General features: G+C 38.0%; 1 protein-coding gene across 1 annotated transcript in view; it reads left to right on the forward strand.

The window, feature by feature from the left end:
• Nucleotides 1-16,436, forward strand: part of LOC148373868 (ephrin type-A receptor 3-like) — a 190,246-nt gene that overhangs the window by 143,447 nt on the left and 30,363 nt on the right. The window contains exons 11-13 of the mRNA XM_088329750.1: nt 4,813-4,880; nt 7,183-7,308; nt 8,249-8,434. Of these exons, the coding sequence (XP_088185876.1) occupies nt 4,813-4,880; nt 7,183-7,308; nt 8,249-8,434 (380 nt within the window). The remainder of the gene's footprint in view (nt 1-4,812; nt 4,881-7,182; nt 7,309-8,248; nt 8,435-16,436) is intronic.

Here is a 16,436-nt window from a genome sequence, read left to right on the forward strand (position 1 = left end):
GTTTGAAACGGAGCCACGATGAAAGAAAATCACAGCCGTTTAATTTCATTGGCAAACTTGTTGTTTGTATCAGGGGTCTCCTATCTGTTTGGAGCTACGAGCTTCTTTTTGTCATTGATTGGCGTGAAGGGCTTCTCATTATATAAGCATTGCCTGACTAACTGGTTATTACCAGGTTTTAAATCTTAAAGGTTAAAATATTCTCAGCCACCCATAAACCATCAAGCCCGTTAGGAATCATCTTAGAAAATCACAATGACCCATGATATATTTTCAAAAGAAGTAGGAAACCCCTGGTTTGTATAATAACATGTTTTATTTAAATGTATTTATTCATACTCGATTAATTTATTTAGTACAGTGGTCCAACTAATGCCTTTAAATGGGCAGAACTATCAGATATGGGAATATTTATAAACATATGTTTGGTTTGGTTTTTACTAAAAATAGGAGCATTACCTCCAAGTCAACAAAATTCCCTTTAGCGCACACACTTCGCTTTACCATGGATGCATACTTAATATGACACATTTCAAAAGTATCAAAATGGGAAAAAATGTCAAAGCAACAATTTCTACCAATATTATAATATTCACTCATATATTGATTTATTTCAGAGCACTTCACAGGCACACCAATCACAGCATTATAGTGCGGCGAAAAAGAAAAAGTAAGACAATTGAATAAAATAGTATGGGTTTATTTGTTACAATAAAACAATGCAAGAAATATATTATTCCACCATTTAAAGCACATTTTAAACTTCGAAACTAGTTTTAATATTTTACTGTATTCTAAGTCAAGTTTCTCAATTGATATTAATGGATATTACTTAACATGCATTATGGCAAATGTGTTTATTGTTGAACGCTTATTTTCTGCAAAGAAAACGATAATTCAAAGTAAAATGGGCAAAAAAAATATGCCACACACATAAACAAAAGAATTGCTCATTTTAGGGACATTTTTCTCATTTAAATAAAAAAAAAGGAACAACATATTCCGCCACTGGGATAAGAATTGAATTTAGTGCAGTGTACTGCCGTAAAAGTGTAGCATTTAAAGTACCTTTAGCCAAATAACCGTCACTATCATGTATAATCTAATCTATTCTAATATGCAGGACAACATATACAAAGGCACTAAAAAGCACACAGACTATAAGGCACACCCCTTAAAATATAATTTTAACATATATATGTTATGATTACTGATGTGACTCAGCTGTGCCCACTCATTTGGCGCCAACTGCTGCGGGTTCTGATTGGCTCCCTGTCAGTATTTGAACCCAGTCTTGTCCGTCCCTTTTTGTCAGTCCGTCTGCGAACCTCAGTGTATACTAGGCAAGCCTTTTTTCGACCCTGACTCCCACCTGCCCTGTTTTTGCCCGCGTCTGTCTCCGGCTACGACCCGTTATGATCCTCACTACTTCTGCTCTCCCGTCCCGACTTACGACCCGTTTTGGATCCCGACCACGTCTGCTCTCCCGTCCCAGCTTACGACCCGTTTCTGACCCCGACCACGTTTTTTGCTCTCCTGTCCCGGCTATCGACATGATTTTCCGTCCTTGACACTGCCTTCGCTCGCTACGGAAGATTCACTTCCGTGTTGGGATCACAATCCGAGTACAAGAGCGACTTACTTCCCTCGACTAGCGAACACCGGATCGTGGGCGCAGCCCTTCGTCTTTCCTTGAATAAAACTTGTGAAAAACGGAACGCAATTGGGTCCTGTTTCCGTTCTGGTCCTGACATTGCATACTATGTTTTGCTATAGTGGTCAGCGATATTTTGGGGCTGATCAATTATTGCTTAAATGCGGTAAAATACTACCGTAAAATCTTGTGAAGGGTGCACACCCATTTTTTTAGTGAATTTTTTGGGTAGAAAAGTATGTTATACACAAATACATTCCGAAATTACCTATGCAGGACAGCATACAATTAAAATCAAGCGACTTTCACTCCTTACTTGGCAATTGTGTTGTCTGTGAGTCCCATATGAGTTTTTTACCTATATAAGCACAACAAATGTTCACAATGCAAAGGACTTTTGAGAGTCATTCAGCAGGTGTTTTATGGTGCATCTTCGACTGCAAAAATTTTGGCACTTGTCCAATTCAGCAGCATCTGGCCGCATATGTGGTTGTGCACCCGCGTAAAGACGAGCAAATTACAATTCAATTCCCCCAACCATCAGACAGAAGAGGCCATGTTGTGTTTAAATCATTTTTAGTTCATCATTAAGTGAAATTGCTTTTTTATTTTACGGCTTTGCGCCTGAAATACTTTTGCTGAATGCAAAAGAGCAGCACATGTTTATGGTGCACGGGGGCCATAAATTCCGATTCTGGGTAATGCTTAACATAGTGGACCAATACACACACACACACACACACACACACACAAGGCGTCAGCTGGTCCCCCTGCAAGGTCGGCGTAACAGAATCAGTTAAACACTTCCTCACAGCAGGACAAGAGCTTCTTGATCAATACCTGGGGTCTGTTGTGCGGAGACTTTACCACGGGATGCAGTACAGGCTCAGGATAGGGGGCAATGGTGTGTGTGTCAGAGCGGGAGTGTGACCTGTTGTCAATAGGAAGTTAGTCATGGCCAGGGGTTTTTTTGAACATTTTTCTTACTTTTGCTCTATAATACTCAGTCACACCTTGATGTATACATACAGATTAGAGGTAAGATCGGGCCAAAAAAAAGCACCCGAGCCCGACGCAGGCCCGAGGGGTATTAAACCCGACCCGGACCGAGCCCGACTAATTAACTGGATTTGCTGGCCCGGCCCGAGGGGAGCCCGAAATTACATATTTTATTTATAAGGAGGGGTGATTTATGATAACAAATTAAACTCTGCCTTTTGTTACAACATCTAGGCCTAAGTTAAATAAAACTGTATAAACATTTACATCTTTTATATTTCTGTGTCTGCACTGCAGATGTTACATTAAGCGACAATCTGTCATTGACGGGTTTTTTTTTAGAGGCGGCGTAAACATTTAAGAGCGTCCGTCATTTTGACGACTTGATCATTGGGCCATAATCCACAGCAGCAGTACGTCCTTAAGATTCTAGCGTTGGCTTCGCTGAGTGTCAAATTGACACACAGCGAAGCCAACGCAAGTGTCTGTATCATTTTCGACGATCAATTTGAAAGTGCTCCACAGTTCACTCTTACCAGAGTGTGTTTTCCTTGTCAGTTCTCCTCTCTTTAGTTCATCTTTCACTTCTTGTTGGTCCGACTCCATATCAGGGATACCAGGCCAAAATCATGCGAATTTGCGGAGGGGAAGATTATTAAGAGGATGTAGCGAGCAGAGACGGGAGTCGTAGGCGGAGTGCCAAACAAAGGTGCCAACGGGAGCTGCTTTAATGACATGTAAACTTGCAATTACAAAACAAACACGGGAGTCGCTAGAACCGGCCGAATTAAGAGTCCCCCTAGGAACTCGCTAACTAAACAATGGTTCCGTGGGTGAATTATGTACAACCCACTACAAGGACAACATTCACGTCACGTGCACAGAGCATGCTCTGGCTCCGTTAAATAGCAATTACAGCTCCTTCTCCGTTTTATCCAAATTATTTATTTTATAACAAGTATTCCTTGGTCTAGTATCCATACATAGTTTAAGTATATATTTTTAATGAACATATATTTTTAATTATTAATTAATTTAAAAAAAAAAAAAAAAAAAAAAAAAAAAAAAAAAAAGCAGGACCGAACCCGACCCGACCGTATGACTGACATTTCAGGCCCGACCCGTCCCGAAATTGCCTCGGGTTCGGGTTCGGGCTCGGGCCATAAATCTTAGGTCTAATACAGATACAATCATCTTAAAAAAAAAGTACAAAAATTGTCTTTCCTTTTTGTATATACTTTATATATACACATATCCATATGTTTATTAGGGTCACGGGGGTGCTGGAGCCCATCCCAGCTATCATTGGGCAGTGGACACCCTGAACTGGTTGCCTGCCAGTCGCAGGGCACGCAGAGTCTTACTTGCTCATTCACACCTAGGGACAATTTGAACCGGCCAATTAACCTGAGATGCGTGCCTTTGCAATGTGGGTGGAAGTCAGTGTGCCCAGGGGAAATCCATGCGAGGAAGGGGAGAACATGCAAACTCCGCACAGGAAGGCTGTGGTAGCTGGAATTGAACCCTGAACGCTAACCACCCATTAGCTGTATGTCATATATATATATATATATATATATATATATATAGAGAGAGAGAAGAGAGAGAGAGAGAGAGAGAGAGAGAGAGAGAGAGAGAGAGATCTCAAATAATTTGATATTTCATATGGCCAATGTTTTTAATATTTAAAAAAAGGTAACCTTCAAAGGATTATGGAAAATAATGAACTTTATTACTATATGCTTACTTTTTGAGCAGGACCTGTATATAATTATACTAATTGTCAAAATTAAGTCTTTCATATAGGATTTTTTTATTCGGTGCATCTCTTGTCAACAATGTCCCTTCTTGTGCCTTCCACTCTTAAAAGAAAAGTAGCTAAAATGTCAAAAATGTATAAAATGCATATTTTTGCTGCTCTTCTAAAAAGACTTATCTCTATTTATTTTGTCATATATTATTTTTTGCACAAAAGGGATGTTTACCAAGATAAAAGTACAAACACCAAAACACCCAAAATTAAATTACAATAGCAAATTGGGTCCCTGACTCAAAAATATTGCTCCTGTCCTAGAAGAATTGTACATATGGGTTTTTGTGTGTGTGCTTGTCCGTCTTGGTACAGCAGGATGCTCACCAGCTGGGTGTTTGTTTTGCAGGCACTGTGGATATATCAAAGCCAAGCAGGACCCTGATGAAGAGAAGATGCAGTTCCAGCATGGCCGAGGTAATAACATTGCATTAATGAACTTCCCACATACAAACACTGAAGCGTACAAAAAACCCCACAGAAGTTTATTTATTCAACAAGTTTTTCTTACACTATTGGCATTCATGCTAGTGCAGTGTATTTGATTACAAAAATTAGCTGACATTTTAGCAGATGTTCTTTTATGGATGTGAATAGTTCTACAGCATTAGGCTTAAGCTTTAATGACCCATAGATTCCGAAATTTCAGCACTCCCTTCTATTTTTTTGGCCTATGTTCTGGATTTTCATAAAATTGGAATGAGACCAGCTGGATAAAGTGTCCCCAAATGTTTCTGGATCATGGACCGGTTTAATGTCAGATAATATTTTCGAGGCCCTGCCCAATAATAATATTAGTAGTAGTAGTAGTAATAGTAATAATAATAGTAATGATAATAATGATAATGATAATAATGATGATAATAATAATAACCCTAAATCCAGTGTGTTATCACCAGACAACTAGGGATGTACATAACACAAGAAAATACATACATAGACTTTATCTCATCATCACATCATGTATAAAACAAATGTGATGTCAAACAAAAAAGACTGCTAAAGGCTACATTGCTTATAGTTGAACTTGTTTAAAATCCCCTGACAGCAAAATCTTACGTATTTCCTGAATACTTGGTGTCTTGGCGTCTGTACAATCACCGCTATTTCTTATTCTCCTGATGAAATTGTGAACTGCCAAAATCCCTTTGACACTATTTAATCGCACAGAACACAATCTTTTTAACCTGTAAATACATTATTTCTTAGAGCTGTTAATTGAAAGGTAAAATTGCCATGTTGTCTAAATATACAATGCAATACAGTTTCAGTGTCTCAGTGGCACACAAAGTAACCTGGGTTAATTTAATAATTTTGCTGTAATTTTGGATTTTACTATATTTTTAACCGTTTTTTTTTTTTAATTAACGGTATTTTGTCTTCTTTTTTTTTAGAAAGCAAAAAGCAAATAGAGTACTTAAAATGAGCAATCATCCGCCACTACTTTTTTCTGTATTATAATTATAATCTGTATTTTAATTTTATTAATAAAATAAGGAAATCATTATTAAAACCAAAATGATGAATACTTAAGCTTTATTTTCTATTCTTTTTAGTTTACTGTATTATTTTTTTTCACTGAAATTCACCTTCATTAACCAAACATATATTGCCTTATATAATTTTTTGGGGCCTGATATCAGCATATGCACAGATAAGTAGAATAGAAAAAGAAAAACAGTAATCTGCTGGCACCTACTGATATGGTTGAATGTGTTTCTGCTGATAGAGGTATGATCAGGCTTAAAAAATCCAGCCTGACTTGACCAGGGCCCGCGGGTAGTAAAGCCCGACCCACTCTGAGCCCAACAATTAACTTGATTCAAGGATCGAGCCCGGAGAAAAAAATGATATTCCGATTTTTTCCATTTTTAGTTGCACGTCGTTGATGCACAGGGGGACTTAATCCATCCCACGGTCCTCATCCATACAACACATAAAAGAAAGAACAAAGAGCAATGATGGGTGGGCCTATCGCGGATGTATTGATTGACAATGATTCTCGGCCTGACCCGACTATATGCTTCAGCACACTGTTGGAAAAACACTGATCCAACAAAATACATTATCACATATTATAACTGCAAGAAAACAGTCATAGTCTACTTAACAGTATTAACTGCAAACGTGTTCGCCTAATGACTCACAGATACAATAAAACATAGTAAATTTAGTTTTATCAATGCGCAAATTACACCAATATATGAATACATGAAAATATGTACAAAACAATAAACTGTAACTCCTATTACAACATAAATGTATGCTAAACTATCCAAAACGTCTAAGTGTATCAAGCCAGGCAAGAAGCCCGGCACCTGCAAAACCTCCCATAAGAGAATTACAAGTGCTCAAGCAAGCATCCCACAAATGTGTACATAAAACGGTGACATTTATGTTGGCATAAACAGTTTTTCGCGCAAATGTTGTCTTGTAGGATGAAGCTCCATATGGGTTCTGTTAATACGATGTGTCATTTTAACACCACAGCTAACAAACTAGATACTGTATGTGCCTAATCACGTAACAATTTTCACACCATCTGAGCAGCGTACTCACTTTTCACCATGGACAGTCTTACTGCAGGGAAGACCAAAACGCAAGTTTTATTAAAGCCCATAAAGCCAATATGCTAATCTTCCTTAACATTTATTAGACGTGCAAGTGCAATAGATGTCTGTTCACTCTATTATTTCCCTCCTCATTTGCATGTGTGCAGTCAAACTACCCGGGAGCAGAACCTACATCCATCCTCACACCTACGAAGACCCCAACCAGGCGGTCAGGGACTTCGCCAAAGAGATCGATGCAACCAATATTCACATCGAGAGAGTTATTGGGGCTGGTAGGTTTACATCTTCCAAACTTTCATAAATTTAGTATCATCTAGAAGAGTGGTAAGTTGCCACCGAGCTGCGGACCGGTACCGGATCATGTGTTGTTGTTCATCAACGGGCCACAGTGAAAGAAGAAAAATGCCCTTGATTTCTGCTTAGAACGTTTTTATTCTCTAATAAACATGAAGTAAGAAAATAAGGCAAATGGTCTGTCAAACCAATATATTTATATTTTTTATGTAAACAGGCCAAATTTTTACATTTATGATACCACAATAATGATAAAAAGAGTAAGCCTAAATCCACAATGTGGTTACTAGAACACTAGTGATTAAGATAATTTACCATAAAACTAGAATTATAATTTTTATTTTGGTATTGTTTTAGCAGTTTACATTGTCTATAAAGTATTTTAGTCATTGCCACAAATTCAAAAACATGGTACCGTAAGAATAATTTAAGAATGAGATAACATGAAATACTTTTTCCTATGTTATCTACATCCCTTATGGTCTAGTGGTTAGGATTCGGCACTCTGATGACCGCCATCCGAGTTTGAATCCCGTTGCATCCAATATTGGTCAAGTATGTTCAGCAATAATTTTCGAGTGATTCGATATTGGTGAAATAGGGTAAGATTCTAGCGTAAAACCCTGTGTATAACGTGCACCCAGTCTTTGAATTGAATGAATGAATAAATGAATTATTTTGTGGGTAGACAAAAATGGGCGTTTTATGCAAAAAAAAAAATCCTCTTGTTCTCTAAAACACAATTACTTATTTATATGCGGCCCGGTGCCAAACAACTCACGGTTCTGTACTGATCTACGCTAAAACTCATCCGGCTGGCTGTTGCTAATCATAAAATAAACTATTATCGATTTGCGCAAAGAACTGAACTTTTTGCCAGCCTTCCAACGTCAACATGTTGTACGCATTTGTTTGCAGGAGAGTTTGGGGAAGTGTGCAGCGGCAGGTTGCGTGTGCAAGGGAAGCGTGAAATCTACGTAGCAATCAAGAGTCTGAAAGCGGGATACTCCGACAAACAAAGGCGGGACTTCCTGTCCGAGGCCTCCATCATGGGACAGTTTGACCACCCAAACATCATTCGCCTGGAGGGAGTCGTCACCAAATGTGAGTCATGCTTTTTTATCAGCTGCATTTGATCTATTCAGCAGAAACTCGGTTCGTGAACTCAACTCCTTCTGGGACCCAATATCACAAATAAATGGAGCATGGAAAGACAAAAATCATTTTAAAATATCCCCGCTGTTTAGAGTAAAGCGTTACAAAGGCACACAAATACTTTTCTTTGGAAAGAGTACAGTAACACGGTATTTAGAAAATGTTGTAACTCATCTGTAGTTAAGACATGGTGGATTACTCCACTACTTTCTAAAATAAGATGACGACACCTACAATGTCTTCTGTTGTTGACCATCCCTCGTTCGTAGAAAACATGACCTGAATATAGCGGGCGTGTTTACATCTACCTTCAAAACACAACTTAATACAGTTACAGTGGGGCCGTCTCAAGCACAGAGTGCGAGAGCGCATAATTTCACCCAACTGATATTCAGATATTTTCCCTACCCTATATATTTGCATCCAAGATGTATTTACAACTATAAAATAAAATACTGAAATAAAAGATCCCTTTATTTTCACATTTTTGGTTGTGTGTCACCAGTAGCGAACATTTTTATACGAGAAATAAAAACATACCAAAGGACCGATTTCGCTGTTTCGGCTCTAATCTGGATTGCCTCTGCCACCGGTGGCAGATTAAAATGTCAACGTAGATTAGTAATAACATCCCGGCATTCTACATGGTCTCTCTTGCTGTGAGTAAATAGGTGCCATTTTACTCTTGTAAGGTTTATTATTGCTTTATAAGGGGAATTACAATCATATGTATGCAAATGCATGATGTTGACAGGTATGACATTGAGAGACTTTTGAGGATATGCAAGCACTTACTGTACATTTAAAATTAAAATGAATGTAACTTTTTATGAAGGTGCACACATAAAACAATGTACAGCAACATTTTTTTATGTGAAAACTGGAACCAGTTGATATTAGCGGTGACCGGCCCTGGGCGAAAAACGGAATCGAGCGGTCCCTGGTGGTAGCCTCTCGGACTGCTTGTGGCCGGGATTTTCTTTCGTATAGTGAGCAACATTTTTGTTCCAAATCAAACTCGTTTATCGTAATTCCTGTGTTTAGAGGTGCTTGTAATAAATATGTACCACTGAATTTGTACATCTAACTGCTTCACCGCGGGTCACCGATGCTGATTATAAACAAGGTTCAGCAGTCCCCAAGTGCCACTCACATCTGCCGTAAACAGAAGATGTCCCTTGTTGGGTAAAAGTGTCATTTCCATGGTTACCATCTTACGGCACATGGCAACTGCGACTGTCCGCGCCTTTCAAATAGCCACTTGTTTACTCCACAATTTTATTTGAGCCAAAGCAAGCGGCTGTGTGTGTGTGTAGATGAACGAAAAAGGCCGGGTTCATCCACAGAGCTGTTATCTTTATCTTTGGCGCTCGCTCTAGCAATCTCTTGCTCTCTTTCCATCTATCCTCTTGTCTCGTATGTCCATCTCACGCTGCGGCTTTCTCACTCGGTGTTAGTCTTATCTTCTCATTTAGTCTCTACTCCCTCTTGCAGTTTATCTCTTCATCTTCATCTCTCACTCACTACCGTTTCACTGGCAGATGACGAGTCCTGATGTTTCTCTAATGAAAGCAAAATAGATGACATACTAGGCGTTGCAGAGGAGACTGCCCTGGATCAATCAATAGTTTACGGGCTTTTACACAAAAAGGTAATGCAGGGAAAATTGCAGTGGTGCCTTGAAAACAATCCGCATATGTGGATGCAACCTGTACTCAATAACACTGCGGTTTTAATATATATATCTATCTAAAAGACCTTTTAAAGTATTTTGTTGAAAGACCTTCTGTTTTCTCTATTCTCCAACATTTGTCGGTGAAGAAGTTGAGGGCTTGTTTAACCAATCAGAATGCACTATGCGAATCAGTGTTTCTGGCACCATGAGTCAAAGTGTGTGATGATGAGATAACCTTTATTGCTTTTTCATATGATATCTGTCCAATTAGTGGTCAAGTGATAAGTGTAGGTCATCTCATTGCCACTACTAAGGTACAATTCCTGATGCATATCATATTTTGCTATTTAGGACAACAATATGCATTGATTGATCAAGCATAGCCAAAGGTACAGGACTAAATCAGAATCCTTGCATACATACTGTGTGCCATATATAAGGCCCAATAGATCAACCTATCAACATGTGTGTATCAAACCTCCTTTTCATATAAACTTTGCTAGTAGTGTTGTAATTTCCCGTATCCAGGCTAAAATGCTCCCAAACGTTTTGGTACTTAATGATGACGTTTCCATTTATGTATGTTTATGCGATCGCTCAAGAAAGAGATGCAATTGCGCATTTGTGACTCTCAGCACCGATAATGACCAATTAGAGATGACTTTCTCTTGGAAAAAGGTGTCTGACAAAAAAAGTCAATGAAATTAATCGTTGACAATTTTCTATTATCGATTTTTATCGACAATGTTCAATAATCATCGCAGCCCTCGTGCTTTTTTGTAGCTCATTTTCGGCTGCACAACATAAAACAGTGATATGTAGTAAATTACAAAGTGTCCCATCCATCTATCTATCTATTATTTATATATATATATATATATATATATATATATATATATATATATATATATATATATATATACATACATACATACATATACATATAGGGCAGCACAGCAGGGGAGTGGTTAGCGCGTCTGCGGCACAGTTCTGAGGTCATTGGATGAAATCCATCTACCAGCCTTCCTGTGTGGAGTTTGCATGTTCTCCCCGTGCTTGCTTGGGTTTCCTACAGGCACCCTGGCTTCCTCCTACATTCCAAAAACATGCATGTCAGTTTGGCTGGTCCAAATTGTCCCTGGGTGTTAATTAGCAAGTGAGTTATCTGTCTTTGTGTGCCCTGCGACTGCTTAGCAACCAGTTCAGGTTATCCCCAGCCCACTGCCCAAAGACAGCTGGGATGGGCTTCAGTAAACTGATGAGGAGAATTAAGATGCGTGTCAGTAATTTGGAAATGAAAGCAGTCAAATTCAGCCTCATTTTTTTCAGAGGCAGTATCTTTCACAATTTATTCAAGCGTTGTCCAATTTTTATATTGAATTCTCAAAAGAAGCAGAGACGTACCTAATACAGACTGGAAAATAGCAATCCATGACAAAACAACATATCTGTTTCAATTTTTTCGGGGCCATATCATTTTAAACTACATCACTGCTCCAAAATAAGTATCTCTCCTTTGATATTTCCTTCATCCACATACTCAGCAGGGCCAGCTGTTCCCTCTCAATATATTCAAGTCTTACTCCTGAAAGTAGCAAAATTAGCAGAAGCCACTTGAAATAGTTCAACTCTCCACACACAAAAGCGCAGCACCTGATCACTACCAAAAGAGGACATGCATTAGCACCAGTATCAATAATTCATAACAATACTTTGATGTGATTCTACCCTCATGAATATTCACCTGTGTATGTATAATAACAAAACAATCTTATTAATTGCCTATCAACTTTTCTGGATGTGACTTACTGCAAGATATAGGAGGTGGTTACCTTAACTCATAGGTTATACCACAGTTTTATATTTGTTTTGAACAATTTTAGAATTTTATTTTCTCTCACACGTCTGTGTGTATCATCAGTTATGTAGGCAATATTAGAGTAACGATTTAGAGTTCATTAAAATTGTATCATGCTAGCAACAGCCCTCACTAATTAGTAAAACTAATAGGGCTTTGCATGTCAAGCGCACCCAACCAAGGTTGGAATTATCTTCTGTCACAGTGACTAAGCGAATTAAAAAAACAGAGCTAAGGTTTCACATTTTGTCTTTATTTAAAAAAACATAAAGATATTGACTTTGTGAACAATTTGTCTAAACTGTTCAATTCCAGCTAGACAAACAAACCCTAAAATAACAGTCTTTTTTGCTTCAATAATGTTAAGATGAAAGCATACTTGTATACAATCAAGAAAAACAAATATTTGTTTATCAATACCTCTTAAAACGTGTCTTCTTTCCAGATCCCCCGAAATATCGGGTTTGCAGTCAAGCTCGCACCAGTCATGCATGTCGTTACAAACAAACAAAAAAGGGGATCAGTCTGACAAAAATAAAAACGAGTTTGAAAAAAGAATCAATCCACAACAATTGTTATAGGGTGTTTACAATTCAAAATAATAGAAACATTTGTGAAATACAGGGAAAACCTAAGCTAATTGCTCCCTGTATTAATGTTTACAATTTTCCTATGTGGAATATCGCTACAGTATTAGCTACCTACAATGAAGCTGTCTTGATTGGCGCTGAAACGGGCAAAACGGGATTGGTCTTTTTGAGAAGAAAGAAATTGTTATACGCAATTTGAAATGACGAAAATACATATAAAATACCAGGGAACACGTATAAGTAGACAGGAATGAAAACCCTTTGCAATTGTTAAGAAAAATTGAATAGAATTTCTGTCCTTTGAGTTTTAATATTGGTTTGTTTATTTCACCTGCTGTCATTGCACATTGGGAGGTTGATAAAGCCCCCCCAAAACAAATCTCTTCAGCAAGGCATCATTTCACAGGTCACAGCCTACAATGTGCATGCGTGGGCCGGGTGGCTTGTTGATGGCCCGGTTCAGATGGGTCAATAATTCCTCCAGGCGCTTTTTCTTTGGCACCAGCTGCTCCCTTGACATGCTCACTATGAAATCAGCCGTCCTGACCCAGCATGCAATGGGCGCAGGTGGGTTCAAGGGGGTTGACTTGTTAACTAGATTACAGAGGAAGAGGAATCATCGCAGTCGGGCTTCTGCAGTCCCATTGAAAAACTTTGAGTTTAGTACTGAATTGTATCAGAAACACTGTAGAATTACAGTACTACCCCTTCATATGAGCATATTTAATTCCATAATTGTGCCCATAGCGCCAATTACTCGTGTAACGAGCAAGATTTTCCTAAATGGAATGATTAAAAATGAATGTAATTTCTCGTCCTCCCCAAAACATCCGATTAAACTCTAAATAGCTTTAAAACACATCTTTATGATCACTTAAATCACTTTATAATATAAATGTAATGTAAAAATACAGTAATAAGATGATTACGATATTAACTAGATACAATGTAAATTTACAATGAGCACTTACCATGGAGCCTGTCACCCTAAAGGAGTTCTCTGCATGGTGCAAGGGAGAAGTTGGGGGGATCTATGAAAGAGGAGTAAAGCAGGTCGCATGAATTTCAGTGTGTATGATTTTCTCCTGCAACACATGTCAAATTCAACTGTAATGTAAAACACCATGAATTAAAAATTCAAGATTTGAAATCTCGCGTACTTATAGGGAATTATACATTTTCCACATTTTTTCACAAATTAACAGTATCCGGAAAATACATAGGTCTAATTAAGAGTTACACTACACTGTAATAAGTTGTAGAACAATGTTAACCTACACACAAATAAGGCTGTGATTGTTAAGGAGAGAAAAACTAAAGCAAATTAAACAACTTAAACTTTGACAAATTCTTGCAAAAATATACTCATGTTTGAATGCACCAATATGCTTGATTGAATAAAAAAGAGTCTCTTTAAAAGTTTTTAAAAAAACCTCCTTAAAGTCCTTAAAATCCTGATCTTTCATTTCCCAGCAACGAAAAACTGAAAATAATGACAATATTAAAATGTGTGATTTGTAAACACTGTGTCCTTTATGTGCTAAAATCATATTTTTCAAGCGTAAGTATTCCAGCATGACAATGGTCAAAAAGTAAATGCCATCAGTTTTGACATAAAGTAACATCCTTTATTAGTTTAGAATTTGTGGAGGATCAATGTAATACCAGAGCTGCCATCTTAATACATGATCAGATCTCAGGTACTAAATATTAGTCATTAGAATGCGGAAAAAAATGTGATAATACAATACATGTTGGTCTTTCATTAAAACTATTTTCCATTGTGTCTATTTTGCTGGGATATGTGTTTTTCATCCACTTTCCGCACTTCTTATCCTCACTAAGGTCACCGGGCTGCTGGATTTGGCTGGAGACACCCTGAACTGGTTACAAACTAGTCACAGGGTGAGATGTGTTTTATGTATCAAAATTGCAATTTATATTGACACTTATAATTGTATTTAAAATAAGGTAGACAAAATATTCAAGCTCATTTGGGAAAATCATTTTGGACTGCACTGCAGTAGGCAAAAGAAGTAGTTTTTCAGTACCTACCTCTATCACTTTGCATTTGAGAATTACATCAGAAAATGTGTGGACTAATATTGGTCCATTGTTTAAAATGGTAACACATTGACTTGTAAATGTTTTTTTCTTAAACACCCAAAAACGGAAACAAAATTTCTTAACGTTAAAAAAACCTTCTTGCTGACAAAATAGAGTAGTTTTGGTTATCATTCATGCAAATTTTGCCTTGAGTGTGTGCTGAAAGACGTCCAAGGTCCCATCTTTTCAATGGAGGGGTTTGTCATCCTTGATGCCTTCATTTTGCAAATTCGGACTTTTTCCTCCATTGCTGTAACCCCCCACCCCTAAATAAGCGTCTCTGCTGTCTGTTATCTGATTGTCGCTATTGTCTTGCTGATTGGGGGGCCACATGCGAGGAAAGAAAAGAACAAAAGACACCTTTCCTCTATTCGACACGTCAGTGAAAAAAAAAACACAAACTGGCTTCCTCCTCCCTCCTCTTATCATCTATTCATCTCATTCTCCACATCTCTAATCTCAACCACTCACTCCTCAGGCATCTTTTTTCTTTTCAACAATCAGCTCAATGTTGAAAACCTTCAATTATGGACCTACATCCAGTCTGCCATTCAAATACTGTATGCATTAGGCTTCCTTGCTGAAAAGCTGCATACCGGTTTGAATCAATTAGTCCTTTATCTATACTCCCTGGCCAATACTGTATCTTCAAATGCAGTGGTCGGCAACCACTGGGCCACGGACTGGTACCGGCCCGTTGGTAGTCTGGTACTGAGCTGCACAGAAACAAAAATAATTTCTAATATTTTTTATCTTGTGTTGCTTTCTTGCTACTTAGACCTGGGCGATACAAAGATAACGATACTTATTGTGATATCATTTTTGCCACGATAACAAATAAAAACGTCCAATAAAAGCTGAACTGTAATTACACCACCCGAACACCAGAGAAGATGGGGCCACTAATGCAATTAAAATGCTAGGTTAAGACCAACATTCAGGAGATGAAGATGTTGCCAGGGAATTTTCGATATTGACAGAAATTTGATATAGTGATAACAATTTTTGTCATATTGCCCAGGCCTACTGCTATGCTTCGGACTGAACTACAACCGGGGATTTGAGTTGGTACGTTTGGAATAAATTAGGTGAGGTTCGCGCAGGCACAGTTTCCTTTTACCTTTTGAGTTAAAGATACACACAACCAAAACCTTGCACTTATAGCCAATCAGGATTGAGAATGGTCACCTACGTCATGCAAAAACCAAAACAAACTAGCCGCCATGGAAAAAACTTTTTGCACTGGAGTTTGAGGATGCATGAAAATTAAGGTAGCGTTTTCCAGTAGTAAGTTATAATGAGAAGAACTTCCTGCAAATGAAAATGTAATTTTTCGAACACATATGTTCAATTGCAGTTGAAGGTGCATACGGACATACCTACCTATTCCTTTTCAACCTGAAATATGACCAAACCACCGAAACACGCGTGATATCACTCTCCTCCCCATCACTCCAGCGTAATGTGCTTTGTTGAGTAAACAACGATAACAAAAGTCAGATAAGAGAAGATAGGCGCAGTGGAAAAATATATAAAGGCTCTTTTAACTTAGTCGGGCTTTGTTAACACATACTTAATGGAGAAAATATTTAATTTGACACTTTTAGGGACACCTCATAATGAGAGAAGTATTCTATGTGATATACTTGTTGATTTGGAACACAAGCTCTGGAATTATCATTTTCAAAAATGTTATCAAATCATCAAAAGTCACACAATAGA

The sequence above is a fragment of the Urocampus carinirostris genome, chromosome 1 (genome assembly GCF_059441175.1).
Source record: "Urocampus carinirostris isolate Australia breed hairy pipefish chromosome 1, RoL_Ucar_1.0, whole genome shotgun sequence".
In the NCBI taxonomy this organism is placed as follows: domain Eukaryota; kingdom Metazoa; phylum Chordata; class Actinopteri; order Syngnathiformes; family Syngnathidae; genus Urocampus; species Urocampus carinirostris.